Consider the following 27149-nt stretch of genomic DNA (forward strand, 5'->3'; position numbering starts at 1 on the left):
AGTGAATGGAAAGTGGCTTGTGTGAGTCCTAATTTCAAGAAGGGCGATCGCCACTCCACGAACTATAGGCCAGTGAGCCTGGTCAACATAATATGTAAAGTACTTGAGACTATTATCAGAGATGCCGCGATGGAACATCTACTACGAAACAACTTTGTAAAGGATTGCCAACACAGTTTTATGCCGGGGCGCTCCTGCTTAACACAATTGCTCAAGGTATTGGATATTTGGACCCATATTCTGGAACGGGGTGATAACATCGACAATATTCACCTAGATTTTGCCAAGGCTTTCGACAGTGCACCCCATGAAAGGCTGAAAATCAAACTGGAAGGGTACGGAATTCGGGGAAATGTCCTAGCGTGGATAGAAGACTTTCTACATGACAGCAAGCAGTGCGTGATGATTAATGACATGAAATCATCATCCGTACCCGTCACAAGTGGGTTACCACAGGGCAGAATATTGGGCCCGCTGTTGTTTGTTTGTTTCATAAATGACATGCCTGACGTTGTACACTCCTCCATACAAATGTTTGCCGATGACACCAAGTTATTTTGGGAAATCAAGAACCAGGCAGACTGTGAAGAGCTGTAGAAGGACCTCTGTGGACTCCAAGAATGGTCGAAGAAATGGCTGCTGAGATTCAATGTCACGAAGTGTAAGAGGATGCACCTGGGGCATACCAACGGTAAGGAGGTTTATCATATGTCCCAACGGGATGAAGAAACTGCACTATTTGACTGAATGTGAGAAGGACCTAAGTGTGTATGTTGACAATGAGCTGAAGTTCTCGGGCCATTGCGAGAAGAAGGTAAATCAGGCAAATAAATTATTGGGTCTTATAATAAGGTCGTTCAGATATCTAGACGGTCCGGCCCTCATAACGATCTTCAAGAGTAAAGTGCATTCCCATCTGGAGTACTGTCACCCCGTCTGGTCCCCGAGATATGCTAAGGACTGTCAATTGGTTGAAAATGTTCAAAGGAGGGCCACCAGATTGGTGCCTGCACTTCGGCACCTCAGCTACCCTGAGAGCTTGGAGTGCCTGAACTTGCCTAGCTTAAACTATAGACGGGCAAGGGGTGACCTACTTGAGGCGAATAAGCATCTCAAGGGGCACTACTCAGTCGAGTGTCCTTACGTGAAGCTGGCGGACGCTCGCCTCACAAGGGGTCACAGCTCAAGATTGAAGAAGCCGCAAGTCCAGATAATTGAGAGTGCAACTTTTTCAGAGTGAGAGTTGTGAACTCTTGGAACAATCTACCAGAAAGTGTTGTGACGGCACCGTGTGAGCTCTTTCAAGAGAAGACTTGACCAACACTGGAGCAGGTTCAGGTACATTCAAGAGCCGGTGCATGCCCAGTACTTGCCAACAGTGCGTAACAGAGACGTGACCGATCACCCAAGCAGCTAACGAGCCGAACTTTTGGTGAAGAGGATAAAAGAAAAGGAAAAGTAATCAGAGTAAGTGAGAATTCCCCAGGTAGGCGAAGGGGCTCGCCTAGGGTGAGATCTGCTGGGCTACAGTCCATGTCCTCTTTGTGTGATGCGCAGATGCCAAGGAGCACCAAAGGTAGAGCATCCGTCCAGCTGTGCCTTGATGGCGTCCTTCAGCTGCTGATGAAACTGCTCTACCATGCCGTTGGATTGAGGGTGGTAAGCAGTAGTAAGGTGCCTGGAAGTGCTGAGGAACTGTAGGAGACTATGCCTGAGTTGTGACTCAAACTGGACTCCTCGGTCAGTGATGACGGTCGTGGGAGGACCGAAACGGGAGACCCAACCAGACAGGAGGGCACGGACAGCTGACTCTGCTGTAGCATAAGGCAGGGCAATGGCTTCTGTCCACCTGGTGAAACGGTCAATGCAGGTGAAGATGTAGGCGTCGCCGCAGGATGCTGGAAGAGTTCCCACGATGTCGAGGTGCACTACCTGGAAGTGTCCTTTGGGTACAGGAAAGGTTTCCAAGGGAGCCCCTGTGTGTCGTGTATTTTAGAGGACTGGCAGGCCAGGTGCTGGGCAGCCCATTTCCGAGTATCAGCCTTGATGCTGGGCCAGACGACACTTTGTGTGAGGAGGCGCTGGGAGGCCCGTACGCCTGGGTGGCTGATACCATGGATGCGGTCGAAGATGGCGCGGCGGTGGATGTGAGGCATGAATAGTCTAGGCTGCCCACAGGACATCTCGCACCACGACTTGATGTTTGTGCCAGGAACGAGGAGTTCTTGGAGGGCGAGACCTGAGGGAGATGTCTTGTATGCTGCAAGGTCTTCGTCGTTTTCTTGAGCTACGGCGAGCTGTCAGTAATCCAGGGGTGGAGATGAGGGAAGAAATGCTGGATATACATCGAGAGAGGGTGTCGGCGATCTCGTTGTGGCTGTCCTTGATGTGTTGGATGTCACTGGTGAACTCCGTGATGTAAGCCAAGTGGCGAAGAACACGAAGTGTATGTGTCTGGGAGGCTGAAGCGAAGGCATGGACGAGGGGCTTGTGATCAGTGAAGATGGCGAACTGACGGGCCTCGAGAAAGTGCTAGAAATGCTTAACAGCAAGATATATGGCTAGGAGCTCTCGATCGAAGGCACTGTAGTTGAGATGGTTGAAGCCGCTGTGAGAAGAAGGCAATGGGCATGAGAGTTCCGTTTATCTCCTGTTGTAAGATGGCGCCCACGGCAGTAGAAGCGTTTGTTGTGAGAGTGGTCCAGGGATTGGGGGCAGGGTGACCCAGCAGGGTAAGGAGTGTGATGTGCTGCTTGATAGTGGTGAATGCTGTAAAGGCCTCTTGAGTCCATATGAGGGGCTTGTGAGACATCTTGGGGAGTCCCTTGAGAAGATCGTGGAGAGGAGCGAGGATATCAGCCTGGGAAATGAAGCGGTGGTAGTAGTTGACTAAACCCAGGAATTCTCGGAGCTTCTTCACTGATTCAGGATTGGGGAACTCCTTGGTGGCAGTTACCTTCTGTGGTAGGGGTTGGATGCCGCTCGACGAGAGTCTGTGACCGAAGAAGTTGATGGAGGAAGCTCCAAAGACGCACTTGGTGGGATGAACTTTAATGTTGTTGTTCTGCAGGCGTTGGAGGAGTTGCAGGTGGTGATGATGTTTGGCAGGCGTCTGAGATGGGACGAGAATGTCGTCTATGTAGACAGTGACAAAGTCGAGGTCGCGAAGCATGTGGTCCACGTACCTCTGGAAGGTCTGAGCTGCATTGTGTAGTCAAAAACTCATGTAGGCATACTCGAAGAGACCGAACGGAGTGGTGAGGATAGTCTTCTGGATATCTGCAGGTGCCACTGGAATCTGATGGAAAGCATGCTCCAAGTCGATCTTCGAGAAGATGGTCTTGCCATGGAGTATGTGGTGGAAGTCCTGGACATGCTGGATAGGGTACCTGTCAGGTTTGGTGACAAGGTTCACGGCTCTGTAGTCACCACATATCCTCCAATCGTTGGATGATGGCTTTAACACCATGTGAAGAGGAGATTCACAGGGACTCTTTGAAGGTCGAATGATGCCGTCCTGCAGGAATCTGCTGAATTCCGCCTTGGCTGCGCTCTTGAGCTCAGGGCGAAGGCGGCGAGGGCGTGAGAAGACTGGAGGTCCTGTAGTCTCGATGTGGTGGAAGATTCCAGACTTAGGTGGTGGTGGAGAGACTCGGGGTGAGAAAAGTTCCTTGAACTCCTTGAGCAGGGAGGAGAACGTTGGACAGCAGGGAGGAGAACGTTGGACGGCGAGAGGAAGGTGATAGTGTCGGCGACTGCGGCACGTGTACCCCGAATCATGTGTGCTGTAGGTTCATGGATGAGGCAGAGGTTGCTTGGGTCGACAACGAGCTTGTGGAAGGTGAGGAAGTCGAAGCCAAGGATGGGTTGAGAGACGTCTGCCACCACAAAGGATCAGCACAGAGTCTTGGGAAGACCAAGTTCTAAAGCGAGGATGTGTGCGCCATAGGAGGCGATGGAGGTACTGTTGGTGGCGAACAGGTCATACGAGGGTTGCTCGATGTGTCTCGTGGTGAGGGAGGGATGATGCTGACCGATGCCCTTGTGTCAATGAGGAATTTCCTGCCAGAGATGTGGTCGGTAATATGCAGCAGTGAGAAAACTGAAGTGATGGAGATTGTGGCGTCTACCAATCCCCGTCGATGCTGTTTCCCGAGTAGTTGCAGGGAGCCTCACAACGTCTAGCGTTAGCACCGAAGAGTTGATGGTACCAGCCGAGGGTAGGTGCACTGTGCTGGGGACTAGTGGTGGTGTCCGAGGCAGGAGACGAAGATGTCGGGGTTAGTAGGACACAGTGCGTGGGGCAGGAACAGGAGCAGCAGCAGGCATGGAGGAGTAGAGCTGCTCGAGGGTGTCCATCCTGCGGTGTAGAGACTGTAGCAGGTCCCTCATGTCTTGTGAGGTGTTGCTCAAAATCAGAGGTAAGTGACGGTGTGGCCGCTGAGTTGTCTGTGGCAGCATGGCACACAGCAGTGTATTCATGGAACACTCTGTCTGCCATGGCTGCGCTGGTCGCCGCCCCAGAAGCGGGGAGCTTCTGGGCATGAAGCTGGTGCAGGACAGTGTCAGGAAGCATGTCCGTGTGGCGGGAGTTCAGTCTTTGCAACTCGTCCCGGAGATGTGCAGGCGTTGAGTTGCCAAGGGGTAGACTTGATAGGTCTTGCAGGAGACTGGCGCTAGGCCGCTGGTATCGCCTCTTCAGAGCATCTCATAGAGCTGCGAATTTGTTGTCAGCTGGAAGGTTGATGATGACTTTTTGAGACTTGCGTGGCGACTTCTGCGGGCAAGGAACAGACCAGGGCGACGTACTTTTGCTCCTCTAGCTGTTGAGCCGGTGAGAGCTGTCTCTACTTGAATTATCCAGTCCAGTCTGGCTTCATTGGGAGGGAGTGGTCGCTGATGTGGTGGAATAAGGTTAGAAGTCGCATTCTGGATTGAACAAAATAAGGAAAAATAAATAAATGTATTAACGTCCCATGACAAAGAATACAAGATACACCTAACTCGCTTTATGCGTGTTCACTATATGCAAATTTGTGTTCGTATATGTGAGGACACTATTTCTACCCAGAGTTCATTTAATGCCAAAAAATTTGGTCTGATGCATTCTATGCAAGTTATGGCATACTATTTTTTTGTGTGCTGTGTGAGATGCTTCTGCATAGGAGCATCGTAGGTATTGTGTCATTGCGCCGACCAGATCAGTGTCGCAGTAGCCACCTTTGTGTCGGTATTTACACCTGTTGTGCTGCACTCTGCGTTGTTTTCAAGCCTTTTTGTACAGTTTTTTGGGGACATTATGACTTCTAAATGGCCTGCTTCTAGCCCTGGGCCTCCACTAAAGTGCAAGAGGACATCGTTGCCACTAGAAACAAGGTTTGAAATCATTAACTGTGCTGAAGCTGGTGAAGGTTTGTCTGCTCTCGGCCAGTACTATAACTTAGGTAAATCCATAATTTGAAACACCAATTAAAATGCTGAGAAGATTCATAGTGCAGTGATTCATTCATCACATTTTTCGTCTAAAATTTCTACCCGAGTGCATAATTCATTGATTGAGAGGATAAGAGAAAATATTGAACTTCTACATTGAGCATGAAAATAAGAAGTAAAGTGGTCTTCATAATAACCACATTTAATGTAAAGCTCTGCAAATTTATGCTCGCCTGGAGCCTACACATCTGCCTATGTGTAAGTGCGATATCTCTATATCTCTTAATAAATGGTTTGAAGTTAAACAATTGATTTATTAACATCAAATTGATTTATTAATACCAAACTTAAATATAAACGATTTAGTGAGCACAAGGAGAGCATAATTTGAACAAATTTAAATTTGCATGTAAACAAAATTAATTAAAAAATGCTATGCTAAACAGTGACAGTCACCAGCTGACTCAGAGAATGTGGTGTGTGCTGTGCTGTGTATGTGACATCACAAATAGGGGAGGGGGAGAGCGACCGGACTGACGAGTGGCCACACAGTTTTTCAGGACACTGCTCCACACACTTTCACTTCTCACCCATCCTCTCATCTTTTCTTATTTTATAGTTTTATATTAATCTACCAGGTGTTGTGACGGCACCGAGTGTGAGCTCTTTCAAGACCATACTTGACCAACACTGGAGTAAAAAAAGTAAAAAAAATGTGACCGATCTCCCAAGCAGTTAACGAGCCAATTAGTGGTGAAGATGATAAAAGTAAAAGTATTATCTTTATTTCTAAGCCCCATTAGAGCACAGTATTGTAATGATTTTTACACAACTTTTATTGTTTAATTACACATAACAATAACAACAATAAACGAGGTGGCAGGGCTGGTGAGTCGGACAATGACGCAGTTACAGCTGATCACAACACCTCCACACATACAGAACCATGCTCTTAGATTTTCTTATTTTATAATTTTATATTACATTTTCTTTATTTCTATGCCACATTAGAGTAATGCAATGATTTCTACACAACTTTTATAGCATTACTGTTGTCTTTTAGTGTCTTTGTTATGAAAAAGTGCCAGAATTAAGATTGAGGGATACCCATTTCCCCATAAGAATACGAATTCATTTTATGCAATTATTTTTATGATAGGATTTTGCAGAATGTAATGCTTACATTAAACGAGAGTTAGGTGTACTTATAAACAATACAGTGGAGACATTACTTAAAAAATGATCATTTTAATACATTTACATTAATTTTAAACTGAAAACATAATACTGTAAGACAAGAGAGAACAGAAGACTGAACACAGATTTATACTAACCTTAATGCCAAAAACTTAGTGAATTTGTCAATAATCATGCTAAAAATTTTATTTGACTATCCACTTAGGTTAAGTGAAAGCCCAAAAGTAACTTCATGTACTAACAGTGTTGTTAATCATAATGCATGTGTGAAAATATTACTCTTCAGAGACTATCCAATATCTACATGATTACCAAGAATATATTAGAATTACCAGCTACCTAAGTCAATACTCAGTGCTTAGAGGATTACCTAAAACACACGTAACTAATATAAAAGATTAGAATGTGCTTCTATGACAACTTGTGAACTTCTTTGTTTATCACTACCCACAATGTTAATACTGTACCTAAATCCAAGAAAAAGTGCACAGGAATTCTTGTAGTCAATACTGTATAGTAGTGAAGAAAGGAACAACTACCTGTAGTCTAATTAAATGTATATTCACAGTTTACAGGAAACTAGTTCAATACAAACTTGGCATCAACAGTGACAAAATACTCAACTATATACAAGTGCACATTAAGAATTAACATATACATATATATATATACCAAATATATAAGAAATATACAGTACAGTACACCATAGACACAAGTCTGACACAGGTGTTTAATCTCAATAAGAATAATTTGCATATTCTACTTATCTGCTAACACAGATCGGTGAAATATTAAGAAGCACTGTAATTTATAAATGTAAATACAGTAACCCCTTGGTTAACGAACTCAATCCGTTCCGGAAGGTCGTTCGTTAACCGAAACCATTGTTTCAATGGGTTTTTGGGTAATTGGTTCCAGCTCACCGAAAATTTCCTAAATTCAACAAAAATGGTAGAAAAGTTCACTTACTTTGAGGTGTGTATGTAGAAGGCTCCTGGATGATGATGATGTGAATTAGAATGGGGGTGGAGGAGAAGGAAGAAGAGAAGGCATTGGGGTGGAAGAGAAGTCACCCCATGGCACCATTTCACCCATAAAATTTTAGTTTTCTTGGTGTAATTCAAGATTATTTTCTTTAAATCAACACTGCACTGCATTATATATTGTCAATATGTAAAATATATTTCAAAATGACCAATAATTTGCTTGGAAACACAGAAAAAAAGCGTTTAGTTGAAGAGAGTCTCAAGCAAGATGTTACCTCCAGTGAAAACAGAGAGACTAACGCCTGTTTGCTGTGTTAAGAGGCTGGATGCCGCGCATTAAACTAGTCACTTTACCTTCAATTATGTTCAATAATTGTTAAAATGACTAAAAAATTGAATATGAAACTTTTAAAATTATTGAATAGTATAAACTTCTTGATATTTACTAAAATAGTAAGGAATTTAAGCCCTAGAACCGATAAATGTATTGGCGGACTGATACTAAAGCTGGTTGCCCGGTCAGTGCAAGCAAAAACATGTTGAGGCCGGTTCGTAAGAAATTCGTTAACCGAATTTTTGTTCGTTAACCGAATTGAAGATCCATATGGAAGGCAGTTCGTTAACCGAAATTTCGTTAACTGAGGTGTTCGTTAAACGAGGGGTCACTGTAGAGAAAAATACTGAAGGCTACACCATTAATTTCAATTAATAAATCAGATTACATTTAGCTTCATCTACTATGAAACAGTAACACTACATGTTTTCTTACTGTTACAATGAATCCTGGTGACTGTTAAATGATTTTCATTATACAGGTTGAACCTCCCTAATCCGGTGCTCTATTGTCCGGCACCTCCCGTCGTCCGGCAAAATTTTAGTTTGCCGGACGGCCGCAAGTACCCACCGGCACTAGTATCCATGGTTTGGCATACCCTTTGTTTACATCTGGTCCTCGTGGAGTTTGGTGCGTTCCTTGGTATTTCAAGTGTTTCTGTAATATTTCACTTGTTATTTACCCTTAATTGTGTATGATTTAATGGTCAGGGAAATAGAGGAAGAAGGTTTACTGGAGTGGTTGGATGTTGACCAAGATGCACCGACTGTGAATCAACTGACAGATGCAGAAATTGTGCAGATGGTACAAAAGGACAAAGTACAGGTACAGACAGTAATGACAGTGAAGACGATGAGAAGAAAGTTCAAGAAAGAATGTCTATTGACAAATGCATTCAGTTGACCACATATTTAATAGAAGGCCTGGAGCAGAGAAACATACTGTATTTACCGATCAAGAAATCAAGCATCTCTACCTAATGAAAGACCGTCTCATTAAAGAAAAGCCCAAATACATGAAACAAAAAACTTTGGATAATTGGTTCAAAAAAGCAACAGAGACCAGTAAGCAACTCTCTTCAACTGAACATCCTATTACATCTGCTTCTGCTACCCCAGATGTCATCTTGCACGAGGACCCAGACAATGACTTAGAGTACCCAGAAGTCACCCCAGCTGAGAACCCAGAAGTCACCCCAGCCAAGACCCCAGAAGTCACCTCAGCTGAGACCCCAGAAGTCACCCCAGCCAAGACCCCAGAAGTCACCCCAGCCAAGACCCCAGATGTCACCCCAGCTGAGACCCCAGATGTCACCCCAGCCAAGAACCCAGATGTAACTCGAATGTAGTGTGGATTGGATGTGTGTACGTACTTGTACTGTACATAAATTTGGGTGCAGAATCAGCAATCACTTTATGTAAGTTAATTGATTTTGTTTTTTGTTATTTCCTTATTTCTTCATTTTATCTTTATTTTGTTGTTTTCTGTATTTTTACTTTATTTTCATAATTTGCTTATTTAATTTTCAGTAAGTAAACTTAATACATTTATGTTTTTTTCTGTAATTATTTTATTTCTATAGTTTTTAATTTTTCCTAATTTGTTCTTTATTTTCTTTATTTTATTATTTTATTTTCTGTACAGATATTTTTTCTTCTTTACAGGTGAACATCACCAATTTATGTACAAGTACTTTTGTCATTTTAAGAGCAGAATGAGAATTTTTGTTTGTTTATTTTCGTTTATTACAATTACACTGTATTGAACTGTATTATGCTTCTGTAGTTGAAATACATTACTTGTACAGGTATTTCATATTCATATTTCTTTCTTTATCCTTTTGTATGCATATTTACTTATATCATTTACATTAAAACTGTGTCACAACAATGATAATATGTATTTTACAAAGACCACCTGTGGTTCAGAAAATTCTAAAGTCCGGCACCGGTCAGGTCCAAAGGGTACCGGATTAGGGAGGTTCAACCTGTACCACAAAAGACAACAAATACATGAATTTGAGGTCTCCAATTAGCATGCATCAAGTATCCAGGTTTGAGATTAAACACTAATACTGTAGCTTTAGTGCAGATAACTGAAATGCTTGTGCGTAAATGATCCTATTTAACTACTGCTTGAGTAACCCAGTGCTTGAACAATAATGGTTCATTGAGAAGAAGCATTAATACCTTAAACATACCATTGGTTCCTAATTCACTATATTGTATTGTACTTCAAGCTCAACTTGTAATATTTCACTGTCGTCAATTTTATTTGAACTAACCCTTTTCTAATTATATTAGTCAGTACTAGCCAATCTACAGACATTACAATTGTGAACATACACCAAATTATTTGAGTAAGAAGGAAATTAAAATGAATATTAATTATATGACAGTGTTCTTGGAGGCCTGTAGGCAACGTTGATGACCTTGATTATGGCTCTGCTAAGGACCCTCCTGAACAGTTTCATGAAGTATGGAGCTCTGTTATCTTCCTTGAGTGCTGTCACAGAGAACACACCTCCACCACTCTAGAAACAAGGAAACACTCATCATACTTGGTGTCTCAAAAAAATGTATATACCCTGTATGCTGCTTTGAGATTTTCATGGAGATTGTATGAACAATTGCATTACATCAACACTATTGCCCTCACCTGTGGGAGACATTGCTTATTAACAAGTGAGGACAATGTTGCCATGAAAATCTGTAAGGCAGTATGTAGAGTATTTTCGAGACATCCTGTACTGTACAGGTACACCCCGAAAACCCATGTCCCATTAACCGCTGATTCGCATAACCGACAATTACATATAGGGGAAATGCCCTGCAAGTATCATTGATACCACGGAGATCCAACGATTGGAAGAGGAGCAGCAGAGAAGTTTTGAATTTGGTGGGCGGTGGCGTGGTGCGGATTCTTGCCACGAGAGGGCTTTGCATGCTGCCTCAGACTCATTCCCACCTCTCTGCACTTATTTACACTTACCATGCGTCTCCAACTTTGTTTTTTTAATTACAGTCTCTCCTCGACTTACGACGGGGTTCTGTCCCGACGACCAGGTCGTAAGTCGAAAAGGCGAAAATAATACATAGAAATTCTAAAATGGTTGTCTCTTTTTCTTCTCAGCACCACGAAAACTCTCACTTTTACGCTTGCCAGCCATTTTAAAGAGAATTACAAACGAAAATTTTGTCAGTACACAGTGTGATCATTAACGTCGGGACTCGAAAATACGTAATGTGAAAAACATTTTATACGACCCCATGGCCGTCATATGTCCTGGATGTCGTAAGTCAAATATGTCGTAAGTCGAGGAGAGACTGTATTTTCGATTTCGTCTGTATGTAATCATGCCTAAACGCCCCAGTAATAGTTCCTCTTGGAAGGGCAGCTTGGTTGAAATGTGATAAGTTGTAATAAGAGTGGTGATGGACCAGCAAAGAGTGGTAGAGACTTGAACTTGCTACTGTAGACTGTTTCTACCATTCCCAACACAGGTAAATAACTATCTCAATTTATGCTTTACATTCCTTATTTAATGCTTATTATGCTAATTTTATATGTTTGCACTATTTTCTTGCTTTACAGTGTGCACGACAGAGAAATATCAAGGGTAAATGGGAGTTTTTGGGGGGTAGCCGGTCCCTAATCCCCTGAATTTGTTATATTCTTATGGGAGTAATTGGTTCGAAAACCGTTGATTCACTAACCAACGAGTTTTCACAGTCCCTTTATGCATCGGTTATTGGGGTATGCCTGTATATCATTCTTAATGGCTTTATGGTTTGGGGATTCATGAAATTCCTGCCACAGTTACTCAAGTTATTATACAGTATAAAAATTTTTATGTTGGTAAATGCTATTTATTTTGCAGAAACTATTCAAAGGCAATAAATCTATTTACCAGTAGGTGTTTTTCATAATTTTTTTGACACTATTCTTCATCAGCTTCCTGAATATTCAATTGCTGTTTCACATGATGATCAAGTAAACAAAAATATTATGGATGCACAGTGAACTAAGGGACAGTCATTCAACAATGATATTGGAAGAGTTTACTAATATGCTTTAAGTTAGTAAATTTCCTCAATAAAAACACCTTGAAAATAAAGTCATCCATATTTCTATTAAAAATTTTGGAGTAATACATCAAAGAGCAACAGTTATGTTGTTAAATAAAGAATTAATAAAAAATGCACAAGGCCCATCTCATCAGTACTGTATTGTTTTACATCATTTAACAGTAATAATAATAATATATTTTACTGTGCACTAACCTTCATAGCCAGCTGAGCTATGTTGGAGTTTGGTCGTCTAATGCCCCAGGAATCTGAGGACTCTTGTTTTTCTAGTCTCAAGTTGTACACTCGCCACCTGTCAACACCTGTAACACCAAGGTCTTTTATTCATCAATTTATCATTTCACAACCTACCAGCTTACTAGCCGTTCAGGCTGTTGATCTGTTTTTTCTTGCTTTGTTATGACTGCTATCGCCCAGTGTTAGTACAGAAGAAAACCAGAATACCCAGATAAAACCTGAGATGTTTAGTAGGGTCACACTGGATAACACCCTTCTCACATTTGTCCCATGTAGGGATTAACCATGGACATAGCAAGGGCGGATCCAGGAGGAGAGGGTCCTGTGAGTCCGGAAACCCCCCCCCCCCCTCCCTTTTCATCAGAAAATTCCAATTTTTTTTCTTTAATGCAGTATTGTATTCATGCATTTTTGTATGGGAAAAAGTAATTAATATTGACCTAAGAATATCTCCTAATATCAGGTGCACATGGCTTCAAAATTACCTCAAAATACCCATGATATTGGTCAGATTTAAAAAAAAAATCTGGGGGCTTACAGCGCCCTCCCAAAACCCCCCAGCAGGGTGGGCTTGCTTTGCTCGCCATGTTCCCCCACCCAAAACTTCTTGTACCCCCCCCTTTTGATATTCCTGGATCCGCCCCCACATAGTGGCAAGATATACACCTGTTACCGCTAACATCATCTCTGGTCACATGTGAGTTCATTCAACAAAAAATTATGCATATTGTGTCTGAACATAAAGGATGAAATGAAGACTGCAGTAACACCATTGACAGACTAAGTGCAGCCAAAGAAGACACTGGACATACATCTGGTGGAAGCCAGAGGTGACGGACTTTGTCAGACCACAACTGCCACCATCAAATGGGTTTCTATTAAAATTGTGGCAACCTGAGTTATCTGACTTCCTCCAAGGGTGATCCCAGGATGCAATCTGGACCATCAGACCAAACCTTGTAATGTCCTACTCAGGATGGTACTGTATGCAATCTGCCTGGTTCACCCCTCTTCAACCAAATGGCAAAAGAGGAACATTCAAACACATCATGTACTGCATCTGGTGTTCATGTTTTTTTTGTTTTTTTCGGGAATTAGCCCACCTGGGCACTGGTCAAACTACCCACAACGGGGCTTGGGGGCGAAAAAATAAGAACAGATTGAAATTGAAAATAGAGAAGAAAAAGGTTATACATTGTGTTAATCTACACCATGAAGATGCCAGAAAACCAGCATTTTAAAGTGAGGCAGATTGTATAGAAACACAGAAGAAGGCAGAGCCTCCTGGCGTGAATAACCCTTGTCTTTAAGGAACCTGAAGAGGGAATGGGCTATGAAGCCTCAGTAACCTGGGAGACTTTGGGGGTGATTACCTAGCCATTATCTCATAAAGACAGTCACATGATCTACACATTGCACCACTGTTAGAAGCTGTATGTATTCCATTAGTAGCCACTGCAATAAAGGGAGCAGCAGGTGAGCTTTGGTTGCCTTCAGCTAGTTGATGAGAATCTTCTGATGATAGCTGAACATAAATAATCATTTAGCTGTTACCTCTAGAGCAAACATTCAATGAAACAGCATAAAATTTGCTTGCAGTACAAGGAATCTAACTGATATAGCGACTCATTAAAAAAGAAAAAATTCTATCTAGAAAAAATTATGCCAAGATATATAATTTATGGCTTCCTACAGGTACTAGGAACCAATTCATTGCTTATTTCCCTTATAATCTAATATAATGAAAGCAACTGGCCTTACCTATAGTGTTCCTGACGGCTTTGGGACGACTTGGGTTGAACACGAGCAGTTCAGGTGTGAGAGTAAACAGCGCCAATCTTCGACGTCCCATCTCCTTTGGCAATGACTCGGTAAACTGAAGACAGAAAACTTGTAAATTAACTCACAAATTGAGAATGGTAAAAATATGTTAGGATAATATCAATGCAGTCAAGTATATTTGTGAAACCTTAAGTTATGAACATCTAACAATAATAAAGGATTACCGTATACTGGACATTATGAAACATTTATTCACACAAGTAAACATTTTATACACAGGCAAAACTGCTACATATATACAAAGAAAAATAATACAAATAATACAGCCTGTATACAGGCATACCCCAATAACTGATGCATATAGGGACTGGGAAAAGTCGTTGGTTAGTGAATCAATAGTTACCAGTGGCATATATATGTTCATGGAAAGGGTATTTTATTTATATAACAATAAAATAAGTAGAAAATACAGTAGGTTTAATTTACAGTTGCATTTTTGGAAATTGTTATAAAACAAATTATAAAGTGTAGGAACAGTGATCCCTCGGTTAACAAACGCCTCGGTTAACGAAATTTCGGTTAACGAATTACCTTCCATAAGATTCTTCACTTCGGTTAACGAGCAAACCCTCGGTTAACGAATTCCTTAAAAAATTTTCCCAACATGTTTTCACCTGCATTTGGCTGCCCACCAGCTGTAGTATTAGTCCGCCAATACAGTAATCGGTTTTAGGGCTTAAATTCCTTACCATTTTAGTAAATATCAAGAAGGTTGTACTATTCAATAATTTTAAAAGTTTTATATTCAATTTTTTAGTCATTTTAACAATTATTGAACATAATTGAAGTATAGGAAGCTAGTTTTTTGCGTGCCAAACAGCCACTCAACACACTAAGCTTGGCGTCAGTTTGTTTACTAGTTCAGAGGAAGGAACATCTTGTTTGAGACTCTTCAACATACTCTTTTTTTCTGTGTTTCCAGTCAAATTATTGGTCATTTTGAAATATATTTTACATATTGACAATATATAATGCAGTGCAGTGTTGATTTAAAGAAAATAATCTTGAATTACACCAAGTGAACTAAAATTTTATGAGTGAAATGGCGGCATGGGGTGACTTCTCTTCCACCCCAATGCCTTCTCTTCTCCCTTCTCCTCCACCCCCATTCTAATTCCCATCATCATCATCATCAACCAGGAGCCTTCTACATGCACACCTCAAAGTAAGTGTACTTTACTGCATTTATTTTTAATTTGTATGTAATTTTCGGTGAGCTGGAACCAATTACCCAAAACCCATTGAAACAATGGTTTCGGTTAACGAATTAAAAAAAAAGCCGTTTTTTTCTAAAAAACAGTTTTTATGATATAGCTCGAATGCGACGCTCAGCAATGCTACCTAGGTATGTTAATTCCTAGCCAATTCACCAGGCCAACATACGGGCAATTAAAACATCTAATAATTACTTAATAAGTAATATTAGGAGGACACGTCGCTACCTGGCATTTAATTGCTATTTTCAAAGTCCTTCCCTCATCTAGCCTCCAAGCGCACTGCGAAGCTCATCTCTTGCCTCAGAGAGAGCAGTAATTAAAAGTCAACTCTCGAGGGGTGGAGATGGGTGGGTTATGGGACGTTGCATTTGAGCTATATCACAAAAACTGGTTTTTAGAAAAAAACGGCTTTTTGTTCAAGCTCATGAATGCGACGCTCAGCAAGAATACCCAAGTAGGAGGTGGAGAGGCAGGTGACTTTGCATACAAGGCTCCGCTGACTGAGGTCCTGATTATATTTTACGTAAACTATTTTGAAAATTTCCAAAATTAGGAACATTTACCGGAAGGTAAAATGTTAATTTACTCAAAAAGGATACTCACTTTATTCTAATGAGGAAGAAGGTCCTGGTAGTGGAGACTGAATAGATGGGGGAGGGGAACCCACCACCACCACATTTGAAGCATCTCTCAGAGATAGATGAAGATAGCTGTCTTTGAAAGTTTTTGAAGATCTCCATAAGCTCATTTCCTTGATCTGACTGAGACTCATATGCCGCAGAAAGGCCACAGACCCTGCATATTTCCTAGTGTCATGTGCCAAAAATTTCTTGCCAGGGTCTGCTTGATTCACTAGTTGAGATAAGGATTTTGTCAATTGACTAGGAGATAATTTCTTACCATCCCTTGATGAGAAAACATAAGGGCCTCCATTAGGGAATCTGGTTAACCATTCCTGAAGATTTTTAACTGGACACAAAATGTGAGGAACCCTAGTTTCATCCAGTAGACGTTTTATCCAAATAGGTTGAGCTTGGAAATCTTCCCTTTCATTTTTTCTTAGGATGTCCGTCGGAAAAAGGATAACATCCTCGTCAGAAAATACCAATAATGATGGATTATTGGAAATTGAAATCAGTTCACTGATTCTCATATCCGTTGCTATTGCTAGAAGGAAAGCTGCCTTCTGGAGTAATTTATCCCTGTTCAGATTTATATTGTAATTAGGCCCCATAAGAAGATTAGTAACTTTTTCCAGAGACCAAGGCGGGATTCTCTCGGGTCGAGGAGGTCTCTGAATGAAAAAGGACGATCTTAGCATTTGATTAAGCCTTGGGTTCAAGGTAATATTAAAACCCCAAGCCAGAGGGTCAACCAACGCTGATTTATAAGATGCAATTGTCGATCCTTGAAGGCCTTTAACTCTGAACAGAAATTCAAAAAATTCTAATACAACTGTTTACGATAATGAATCCGGAGTTGTTAACTTGATAAATCCGGTTTTGGTTTACGCGTTTGGTCATTTACGCGCCACCTTGCCAGACCGACAATTTTTATTTACACGGTTCATTCCATCATTTAAGCGGGAAGCGGCACGGGCAGGGTGCGCACAAGGTCGCCCAGCTGAAGATATGTTTTTAGCTCATAAAATTCATAGAAATTACCCAGCCAGAATATAATTTACATTGCTGCTGGAATTCTTATAAGATGGTAATTAACTTAAATATAAACAACCTAACATTTGCATTAGACATACAAATTTTAAATCTAATTTAAGAATTTTATTAGAGAGAGCAAAAATTTTATCTTTTGTGCAAAATATATGACGTTTATATTCAAATTATTCGCAGTCTTGCAAGGAATCCAGCAATGTCAATTATGTTATCCTAACCATAGTGTGAGGTATTATTTATTACCAAATCTAAAAACCTAGTGTTTTCACCCAAACATTTCTCAGGGAGGGAGGAGAGCCAGCGAGCGTGGGAAGGGGGGGGAGTTGAGTCCATTATTTGAATGGACATTAACAGCTACTGTATTTCTCAACCAATTCAGGACACACACACACACACACACACACACACACACACACACACACACACACACACACTTACTTATGAAAAATGGGCATCGTTTAATAATGAACAGAAATGTTCTTTTAAAATTATCCTCCACCTATCTTTTCCATCTTAGCAATTTCAAGAATTTATCAAAAGAAGTGATACATTGTTAAACCTAATGGAATCAAAACAATATACAATAAATAATAAATACAATAACAATTTAATATTTGACAACTAACCCTTGGAAGGTCGTAGTCATCGCAGCGTACAATAAAAGCCACCCGTACAGATCCAGGTCGAAACGGAAAGGTGCTTATTGCTTTTAGACCCTGCAGGAGCGATGCCCGAGGATGTTGCTTGTTACGAGGTTGTATTATCTTGAACTGTGAGACTGGTGTAAGCAGTGATGTTCCAGAGGCGTGGTAGATGACATCACCACCACCTGAACCATACCCCATCACACCAATTTGTATATCACTGTGGAAAGGTGTTTGTTAACAATAGACATTTAGGCATTGATATAAATACAGAACATTTAGATATAATATAGTACCTGTTGAGGTCCATTTTATTATAATACTGTAATACTCTCTGTAAATTATAGTTGGCTTTCAATTATCTGTTAGACTATTATTGCAAATGTTAAGTACTGTACCTGCCATATAGGTAGTAGGAGGCTGTCAAACAGGGAGGTACTACCACCTGGGAAGATATTGGGAGCATAATGTATTGTCTAATGGTACATCCTGCTGCCATATGGCATCACAAAAATTGTGACCAAGTCCCAGGTTGCTGATCTGACTTTCTGCCTTATTTACACACAATTGCAGGGTTTAAATTGTTTCTCTTACTTGACAACACAACATACATACTATATTATTTCCCACTATTAATTTTTTTTTACTTTTTTTATTATTTATTATTAATATTATTATATTTTCATTTAATATTTTTTAAAAATTTTAATATTATTATTATTACAGTATTATCATTATTATTTTTAGAATTTCGCCCCCAGGCCCTGATGTGGGTCATTGATCTGTGCAAATAACTACTATACTGGAATGTCAAATTTTGATAGAGTTGTAATTGTTAATTTTGTAATTAAGTGTTGTAAATTTGTGAGAAGGGGAGCACAGTTGATGCTAAATAATGAAGCAATGACATTCTAAGCATTACAAGTACTTCATGTACAGTAGTGTGGATGATGAAGATAATGTGCTGATTTAACTTTAGTTTTTTATAAGAATAAATCATTTCATATACAGTGTTATGTAATCTATAGTATCTTGTATAATTACTGTACAGGTAGTATATATAAAGAGTCAAGGGTAACTTTTATACTATCATAAACAGCTACAATACTCTATACAAATATCCCTTGATTTACTCTGGGATTATAATCATGAAAACCCCATCGCAAATTTAAATATTGTAAATTGAGTTCATTATAACATGGGGTTCGATGGAATATGTTCCCAGCCAGTTTGACACCCACATGTATCACACACAAAAAAATTCCTACACTAACAAAATAAATAGAAAACAATTAAACAACACTCACCACATCATTAAGAACAAGCCTGGCCACTTCACAATGTCAAGCTTAACTTCCAGAGACACAGTTTTCCTGAGTGCCTAGGCCTTCCCAGAAGTAGGAGCCTTCAGCAACAACTTGTTAGACATTTTAAAAGTTACACTGCTCACTTCAGAGACACAAAAACAATGTAAAAACACTTCACAATCACAGTAAATGTGAGGAATAAATAAAAATAAAAATAATATATAAGATAAAGGGAAAATACTGCGTTGCCATTTGGTAATCATTTCATGTGACACGAGATAGAGAACAGCTGATCGATTCCCACGCCTCTCCCCCCTCCCCCACTGAGAGCTAATTCCAGTGTAAGAAATGTTTAGTCCCTTTATTTTCTTGACCTTATGATAATTACTTAAATTTTGTATATTTTACACTTTCAGTATGAACAATTGTGTGCATGTAACAGTAAAAAAAAAAAAAAAAATGAACGAAATTATGTACCTGTATATCTACCCAAAATTGAGGGTTGAACAATAACATAGCTTACAGCTCAGCCTCACCCACCCTGAGTGCTACTGGGTGGCAAGTCAAGATACTCTGCTACACAGTTACATCAAGGTAGGTAGATACCAGGTAGCCTCATGCAGGCCCATAGGAATTCACTAATTGTAAACTCTACTCTCGAGATTGTTAAGCCACGCCCCTTTTGCCACTTCATGCGTTTGTAATATTGAGGTATTATTATCTGCTTCTACTGTTTGATGTAACTAAGTGGGCGGAGCTTAATAAGTGATGTCATCACTAGCCAATCAGCAACGTTGGATGAAATCCAGCGGTCGCAAGCGTCGCAAGTAAGATATTTGTATTTATTTTACATATTTAATCAGTGGCTCCAATTAAAATAAAAAAAAATCTCCATTCCATACATTTATTGTACAACTTTTAATACCATCATAAGCCTTCAAAAATACATAAATAAAAATTTCATTTTTATTTTCATTAGCGTAGATCCTATGGGAGTGAGGCTACCTGGTATCTACCTACCTTGAGTTACATGCCATCTCCACAGATATTTTTCCTCATTATCCCTCGCTTAGGATATTATTTCTCGTCATCCCTCGTTTATTAATCATTTTGCATTAATGATGGGTTTTCCAGGAAAGCATTCCAATTGTTAAATAAGGGATACCTGTGCAGTTTTCCACGTTTCAGCGAATTTGGCCAAATGGTGGCCATAGTTCATGCCAATTTTTTTTTTGTAAATAGGGAGGTGGTCATAAAACATCATTATTAAATATCATAAATTGGGGGATACCTGTATACATATTTCTGTAGATATATACAGAAAATGGAACTATGGTTTATAAATATGTACAGGTTCTGCTGTTTATGTTTACAATACAGTGATCCCTCGGTTAACGAACGTCTCGGTTAACAAATTACCTTCCATAAGATTCTTCACTTCGGTTAACGAACGGCCTTCTGGAACGAATTGTGCTCGTTAACCGAGGGACCACTGTATTCTGTTCTTATCTTGTACTGCAGCAGGTAAATTTTAGTGCAATAATACAATAACACTAAGTTTAACTAATAACTGTAATATTACTTAGAACACTAGGTTTCTGACAAAATCAACTATGTACAGTGGTCCTCGATTAAAGAACGGTCCAATTAACGAAATTTCAGTTAACGAATTAGCTCCCATAAGGATCTTCAATTCCATTAACGAACAAAACTTTGATTAACGAAAGCCTTATGAGAAACACGCTTTTTTGTGCGTATCAGCTGATCGGCTAGTCCGCCAATACAGTAATTGGTTCTATGTTTACATTCATTTCCAATGGAGTAAATATCAAGAAAGTTGTACTTTTGAATATTTTTAAATTTTTTATATTAAAATTATTGGTCATTCTAATTCAATTAACATATTGATAATATATACAGTACAGGGAACAGTTTTAGTGTGCCAATCAGCTGATCGAATCACCCAACAACGCTTCTCAGTTTAACTTTGTTTACAGTGGAAAGAACATCCAGTTTGTTGGTCACTTGAATATTTTTGCATTTTTACATTAAAATTATTGGTCATTCTGAAATTTAGTTCACATATTGATAATATACAGTGCAGAAATTATTATGAAACGTGAAAAAGGCATTAGAACCAATACACTCTGTAAAGAATATGACATGTCATCATTGACTGCCTCTACAATCAGCTGTTTGATATGTAAACAAAGCTGCCGGGAATATGACATACACACCTCAAAGTAAGTTAAAATACAGTACAGTATTCAATTGTTTTTAATTTATTATTATACAGTATACTGTACAGGACAGTAATGTATTTAGTTTATATTTAATGTTTTGTTAATTCTATTACTGGTATACAGTACTTTGTATGTACTTTTTCTGTGAGTTGGAACCAATTACCCAATATCCCATTGAAATAATAGATTCAGTTAACAAAATTTTCGGTTAATGAACGACTCTCTGGAACCAATTGTGTTCGTTAATCGAGGGACCTTTGTATATGTAAACGATCTGGTCCCAATGATGGCTGTTATTAGAGACTTCATTCTTCTGCAATATCCAAGTACTGTACAGTACAGGTATTCTAATAAATTAACCTTTTCTATCGGCTTACACAAAAAACAGATATAGAGGATTCTGCCCAGACATATTTTAGTGTTAGACAATAATGATACACAGTACATGAGGAATGGAAGGATTGTTATTATAAAAATCTGGCTGGTGATCTAAAGCGAGTGAATTATACAGTATTCACATCTTTTGTCCTGGGAAGTAAGCCCAGCCATTGATAACTGCCTTAGCTAGAACTCTGTACAGAATATAGTAAATCTGAAACACCAAATATTGGGACTCCAAGTCTAAAACAAATGCCAGGTACTCTTATGCTGCTGAGACAAATGACACCTGTCTTTCTAAATTCAGGATAAGTCTAACATTATACAAGTACACTTAAAACAGAATCAGTTGGCAGGTTAAGGACTTAAAAATTCTTAGTCTTAAACCTCTACAGCCCTAAGGTAGAGCTACAACAGTTGTCGATGCTGGTGACCGGATAAAACCCCAACGGACAAAACCCCAGTCTCATATATAAAATATAAAATAAAACACTTTTATGTTTAGGTTAGGTTAGGTTAGGTTAGATTAGTGTTGATAAATGACAACCCCGTTGGGGTTTTGTCATGGAACCGTCGATGCCATTAGGAGTACCTTATGTTTTTTCCTTGAGCAATTCTCTCTAGTACTGGGGGCAGGGGACGTATCAGGTGTTGGTACATGAAACTGTCACACTTCTCTTCATTGATCAGCAGCACAAGATCAAGTTGTGGCACTGGTGACAATGGTTCTTTGAAGGTCAGTTGATTCTCTTGGCCTGACAAGCAGAAACTAGATACAGATATGGTATCATAAAGAAACTGGTTAGAAATACATAAGTTAGTATCCTGGTACAGAGGAATCCTTAATGGGAATGGATGTGACAAAGCATAAAGCCATCTCTCGATTTACACAGTAGTTACGTTCTTGAAAATGGCCTTGTAAATCAAACTTAATTATCCCATAAGAAATAAAGGAAATGTCAGGGGTTAGGGAAAATGCTCCATAAAAACTGTGATTTGCTTATCTACTTCCTTCAATATATATGTGGGAACTAGTGGTGGTGGTGGTGGTGGAGGAGAGGTGGGGGGTTATTGGGGGAGGGAGTCATCTGAATCAGATGACAGCAGGTGATGGGGGAGGAGTAGTGGAAGCTTTCGAGATGCCAGATGTCGATGGCCGAGGTTCAGGTGATGTTACTGTTTCCTTGAACTACGCTCTTTTGTAAACCGTGCTATTTCAAAACTTTTTATTATTTAAAAAATAGTCATTAATTTAATGCTGGTGTTATTTAAAAAATGAGCAAATTAAATTCATGTAAATCGAGAGATGACTGTATAAAATACAAGTTAGATATGGCACGGAGTACATTGACTTCTATACTAAAATTGGCAACATTTTTGTAAACGGAAGAAATTAAGTTTTACACTGTATTATATTCAAATAAAACCCAACATGTATATGTATAAAACCCATCAAACTTGATGATTTACAACTCACCACATATAAATGGCAGAGGCAGTCTAACATCTCGCTCACCACACACGGTTGAATACGCAGCCAACACGTCACATACGGCAGCAACTTCTTCTATGGTGGCATCAATCAGTGCATCTTTGTGTTTAGTAATGGGGAAAAGCACATCTCGAACACTGATCTGGTCAGTTGTGTTGTAGTTAATAGAAGTGCTCCTGTTCTCATCTGTCTCACGTGCTTTAGATGTACTGTCATCTGTACTGTTACGTACAATATTATCTCTGGTGTTACGAGTATCTGCAACAACACCTTTAGTGATGTCCACATGGAGCTTGGTCTCAGTCCAGTTACCACCATTATGTAATGACGCAAGATGCTTCATGCAAGTATCATAGAATGGCATGATGTCAGCAGCATCATGACAAGAACTGAAAGTTAAGTGATATGTGGTCTTGGTCAAACTCTGTTTCTAATAGATTACTGTACAGTGGAAAATATAATTTCATATTTTTTAGAGAGACATATGGAGAGCCTCAGACTATAAGTTAAGGGTGTATGACTGCAACTCCGTAAGGAGAAATTCTGCAAAGATTGCGAGGTTGAGGATGGTAAGTAATTTAGGACACTGCTAAATAAAAAAAAATGAATTGGTCGCTGGTATTGCCCTGACTGTGAGGTCAAAATCAATGAGGCTATTACAGATCACAAAGGAAAGAGAAATTCTCTGGCTGAGTGCAAAAAGGGCCAAAATCAAAAAATCCAATTTTTGTTCAAGCTCATGAATGCGACGCTCAGCAAATGCTACCTAGGTATGTTAATTCCTAGCCAATTCGCCCAACATACAGGTAATTTAAACATCTAATAATTACTTAATAAGTAATATTAGGAGGACATGTCGCTACCTGGCATTTAATTGCTATTTTCAAAGTCCTTCCTTCATCTAGCCACTATACGCACTGCAAACCTCTTCTCTTGCCTGGCGATTCAGCTATAATACACACAAAGGGAAGCTCCGCGAATTTGTGCTCTAATTGCTGAAATACTCACCTCCGCAAGGATATTATATACGGTATTTGTACTTAATAGCACAGTGATGAAGTAGAGTGACTTTTATTTTGTATTTGTCTCTCAATTATTGTATTTGGGACAGTTTCTTATACGACTTTGGGTCAGCATGGCGACCAAAACACATTTTCTTTGTGAGTCGTTTAGATCGTTGTGACTATCCCTTGCCTTTAAGTCACTCAGTGAATGTCGCTACGCCCTCCGGGCTCATCTTCACTAAAAGAGAATACGTATGTGAATATATCTATTTATATATACTGTATACATATATATGTATATTGTTTACGATCTCTTTGTCCCAATTATTCACGTGCTAATATGAATACAATGAATGTCTCTCTCCGTACTCTTATGTATGTTCACAAAACCTTTGGGGTTCCACCCTTGGGTTTCTATTTGTTCTCAGCAAAAAGGCTAGAGTTGAGTTTGTCTCTTCATAATTCTGATGTCCTCAGTAGCGGGTTCAGGCGAACTTTAGCAAGGCTGCTAGACTTAGCGTTCCTTCCGGAATGTTGACCTTCCGGTCTTACTAGCAATCTAGAGTTATGTTGAAATGGACTTTACACGTTCTATGGGTTATATGAGACCAATGCAGGGTGGAATTCTCAACCCAATAAATATTGCTAGAGTAACAGTGAACTTTGCTGCCAATAGATCGCTATGTTAGCGGCTCAGCACTGTCAACCCTGCCGGGTGATAGTGCGCACGTAGGAATTTTCCCTTAAGTGTTTACTTGGGGATAATGTCTGTGCCCCTGATTGGCAACAAATAAAGATCTTGATGATTCCTCTCAATAAATGTTCTGAATGAAATTATTTTATAAAAACAAATTTAAATAAATAAGTTTCATTGAGCTAAGGGATACTTGATAAATAAGAGTCGAGAGACAGATACGAAATAGTGAGTTATTGTTTATATTGGTCATAGGAGTGACTTGTATAACACTAACTTACGAATAATATAACATTTATGAGTCATATTGATTAAGTTTGGGAGAAAATGCTTTCTCCCTTATTAATTATTATTATTACTTTGTGTTATAATGATATAAAGTGACTCATGGTATCCTCCTAGTTCAGATGAGTGATGTTCAACTGGAGGATGAAGGTCAGGACTCCGGGCCTAAGGATAATGGAGGAGACTATGGAACTGTCCCTGAGGAGATACTATTGAGTGCTGAGCTACAAGGACTAGAAAGTTCAGCTCAGGCACTACAGTCAAGGAATTGTCTGTCAGTAGAGAATTTGAATTCAGTAGTAGTAGTTTCACCCAAGACCCAAGGGGGCCATACTACATGTAATTATAAAAAATGTACAGCGACTTGGATTACTAAGATAGATCCTCATGTGGCTTGCATAATTCATGGCAGCTGTGTCTCAAATAACCTATTTTCACCAATGGATTGTGCAGTTGTTATGATCAAATTTTTCAATTTCATCAAGGTACAGGTGATAAGAAAGATTTATTGCAATTACAAATTAAAAATAGGTGGAATAAGGCCTTGAAGAGTAAATTTTTGAATGTACAACAATGGAAATATCCCAAGTTAGCAGAAGGTTTAGGATTATTGGTGTTAGGTAAAAGACTTAATCCCCACTTAGACAAGACTGCTGCTACTAAGAAAAATAAGTTATTGGACCCTCCAGACTGTGAGGTAGTAGGAAGTCCACAGAAACCTCTATCTACTCAATCTGATTTCAGTGGATTCCAGGATCAGGACGATGAGCCTGGTTCTAATCATAGTATTCAGTCTCTTGAGCAGGAAGAACCTGTTGAGACTGATTTCATCCTATCCACATCTTGGCAACCACTTCCACCTGGGGCAAAAGTGTTGGTTACTGCGAGTGGAAACAGGCTGCTGTCGACTGACATGCAGTTGCTGGATAATATTGAGTGTAACGTTGATTCTAACAGGCCATGGATAACATTGTTTAGAGCTAAGTCTTTTTGTTCACTAATCCATCTGAATCTGTGGATTCCTTATTCAAGATATATCCACTTTACGCGGGCCGCCGTGGGTTGAATTAACCGCGTAAAGTGAGGGCTCACTGTATGTATATATATATATATATATATATATATATATATATATATATATATATATATATATATATATATATATATATATATATATATATATATATATATATATATATATATATATATATATTGTGTTGAGGAAATGAGAATTTTGAGATCTTATTCTGCAGCCAAGCCGTGACTGAATAAACTACCCTTTGATAGATGCTGTCCTATCAAGGAAACTCATCTTCGATCAAGTGCTGTTGGACAGGAGTATAAAATACAGTACTGTATAAGGTTTTGAAGAAATTAGGTTGTTATGTAGAAGGTGTCAAGTAATGGTAATAGGGAGATGAATGACCACATCAATATAATATTACCTTTACATTTGTAGAGACTTTATGGAAAATATTTTACATGACTTTCATCATAAGTGTTATATGCAAAACATAATATATAACAACATTACTATTGACTCACAAAACTGGAGAAGTATAGTGATGGAGGAACTTGTCACAGAGATGTTGGGCCCGAACATCATGCGGGGTTTCTATCTCGGCTCTCTCAGGTGGACAGTGTGAACTAACACGCCAGCTGTGACTAAACACCTCCCCACTCAGAGCAACCTGCAGTAAAACACAAGTAGTTGATATCCTCTTCTTAACAGCATTTCATATCAAACAAAATAGAAGGTGTTTTTTGGTTTACTGCAAAAGAGGAAAGTTATTGACCAGACAATTAGTTTGGAACAGATGGAAGGATTGATGTACAGGTAGCTGTAAAAATGTGTTCTCTTTAAAGTTTTTGGGGAGTTAAAAACTGAACTTCAGATTGGGGTCAAAGGATGGGTGGTGCTTCTATCTGGCCTGTACAATATACATGAACACCAGAAAATACATAAGTAACTAATGTACGTAGTAAACAGTCAGGGTCTGGAAACATAACTGTTTAATATGAATGTTTCAGACACATCAGTATATTACTGTGTGGACCTTTTAGATCTAATTGGTGTATTAAAAACTATAATACA

The 27149-nt window shown here is 39.4% G+C and overlaps 2 protein-coding genes across 3 annotated transcripts in view; one reads left to right on the forward strand and one right to left on the reverse strand.

The window, feature by feature from the left end:
- The first annotated feature begins 8166 nt into the window (after positions 1-8166).
- On the forward strand, positions 8167-9671 carry LOC121876528 (endoglucanase-like). The gene is made up of 2 exons (XM_042381709.1): positions 8167-9367; positions 9615-9671. Exon 1 carries the CDS (start codon positions 8840-8842, stop codon positions 9296-9298), a length of 459 nt encoding a protein of 152 aa, XP_042237643.1. The 5' UTR covers positions 8167-8839; the 3' UTR covers positions 9299-9367; positions 9615-9671.
- The window catches only part of LOC121876526, a 157333-nt gene continuing 139849 nt past the window's right edge, over positions 9666-27149 (reverse strand). For both annotated transcript variants that reach the window (XM_042381707.1, XM_042381706.1), the window contains 7 exons: positions 26600-26745; positions 23057-23460; positions 22172-22334; positions 17634-17871; positions 14037-14151; positions 12234-12340; positions 9666-10483 (listed from right to left, as the gene is read on the reverse strand). In XM_042381707.1, the coding sequence (XP_042237641.1) occupies positions 10334-10483; positions 12234-12340; positions 14037-14151; positions 17634-17871; positions 22172-22334; positions 23057-23460; positions 26600-26745 (1323 nt within the window). In that variant the 3' untranslated portion in view covers positions 9666-10333. The remainder of the gene's footprint in view (positions 10484-12233; positions 12341-14036; positions 14152-17633; positions 17872-22171; positions 22335-23056; positions 23461-26599; positions 26746-27149) is intronic.

Source organism: Homarus americanus, unplaced genomic scaffold (assembly GCF_018991925.1).
Source record: "Homarus americanus isolate GMGI-L3 unplaced genomic scaffold, GMGI_Hamer_2.0 scaffold28, whole genome shotgun sequence".
In the NCBI taxonomy this organism is placed as follows: Eukaryota; Metazoa; Arthropoda; class Malacostraca; order Decapoda; family Nephropidae; genus Homarus; species Homarus americanus.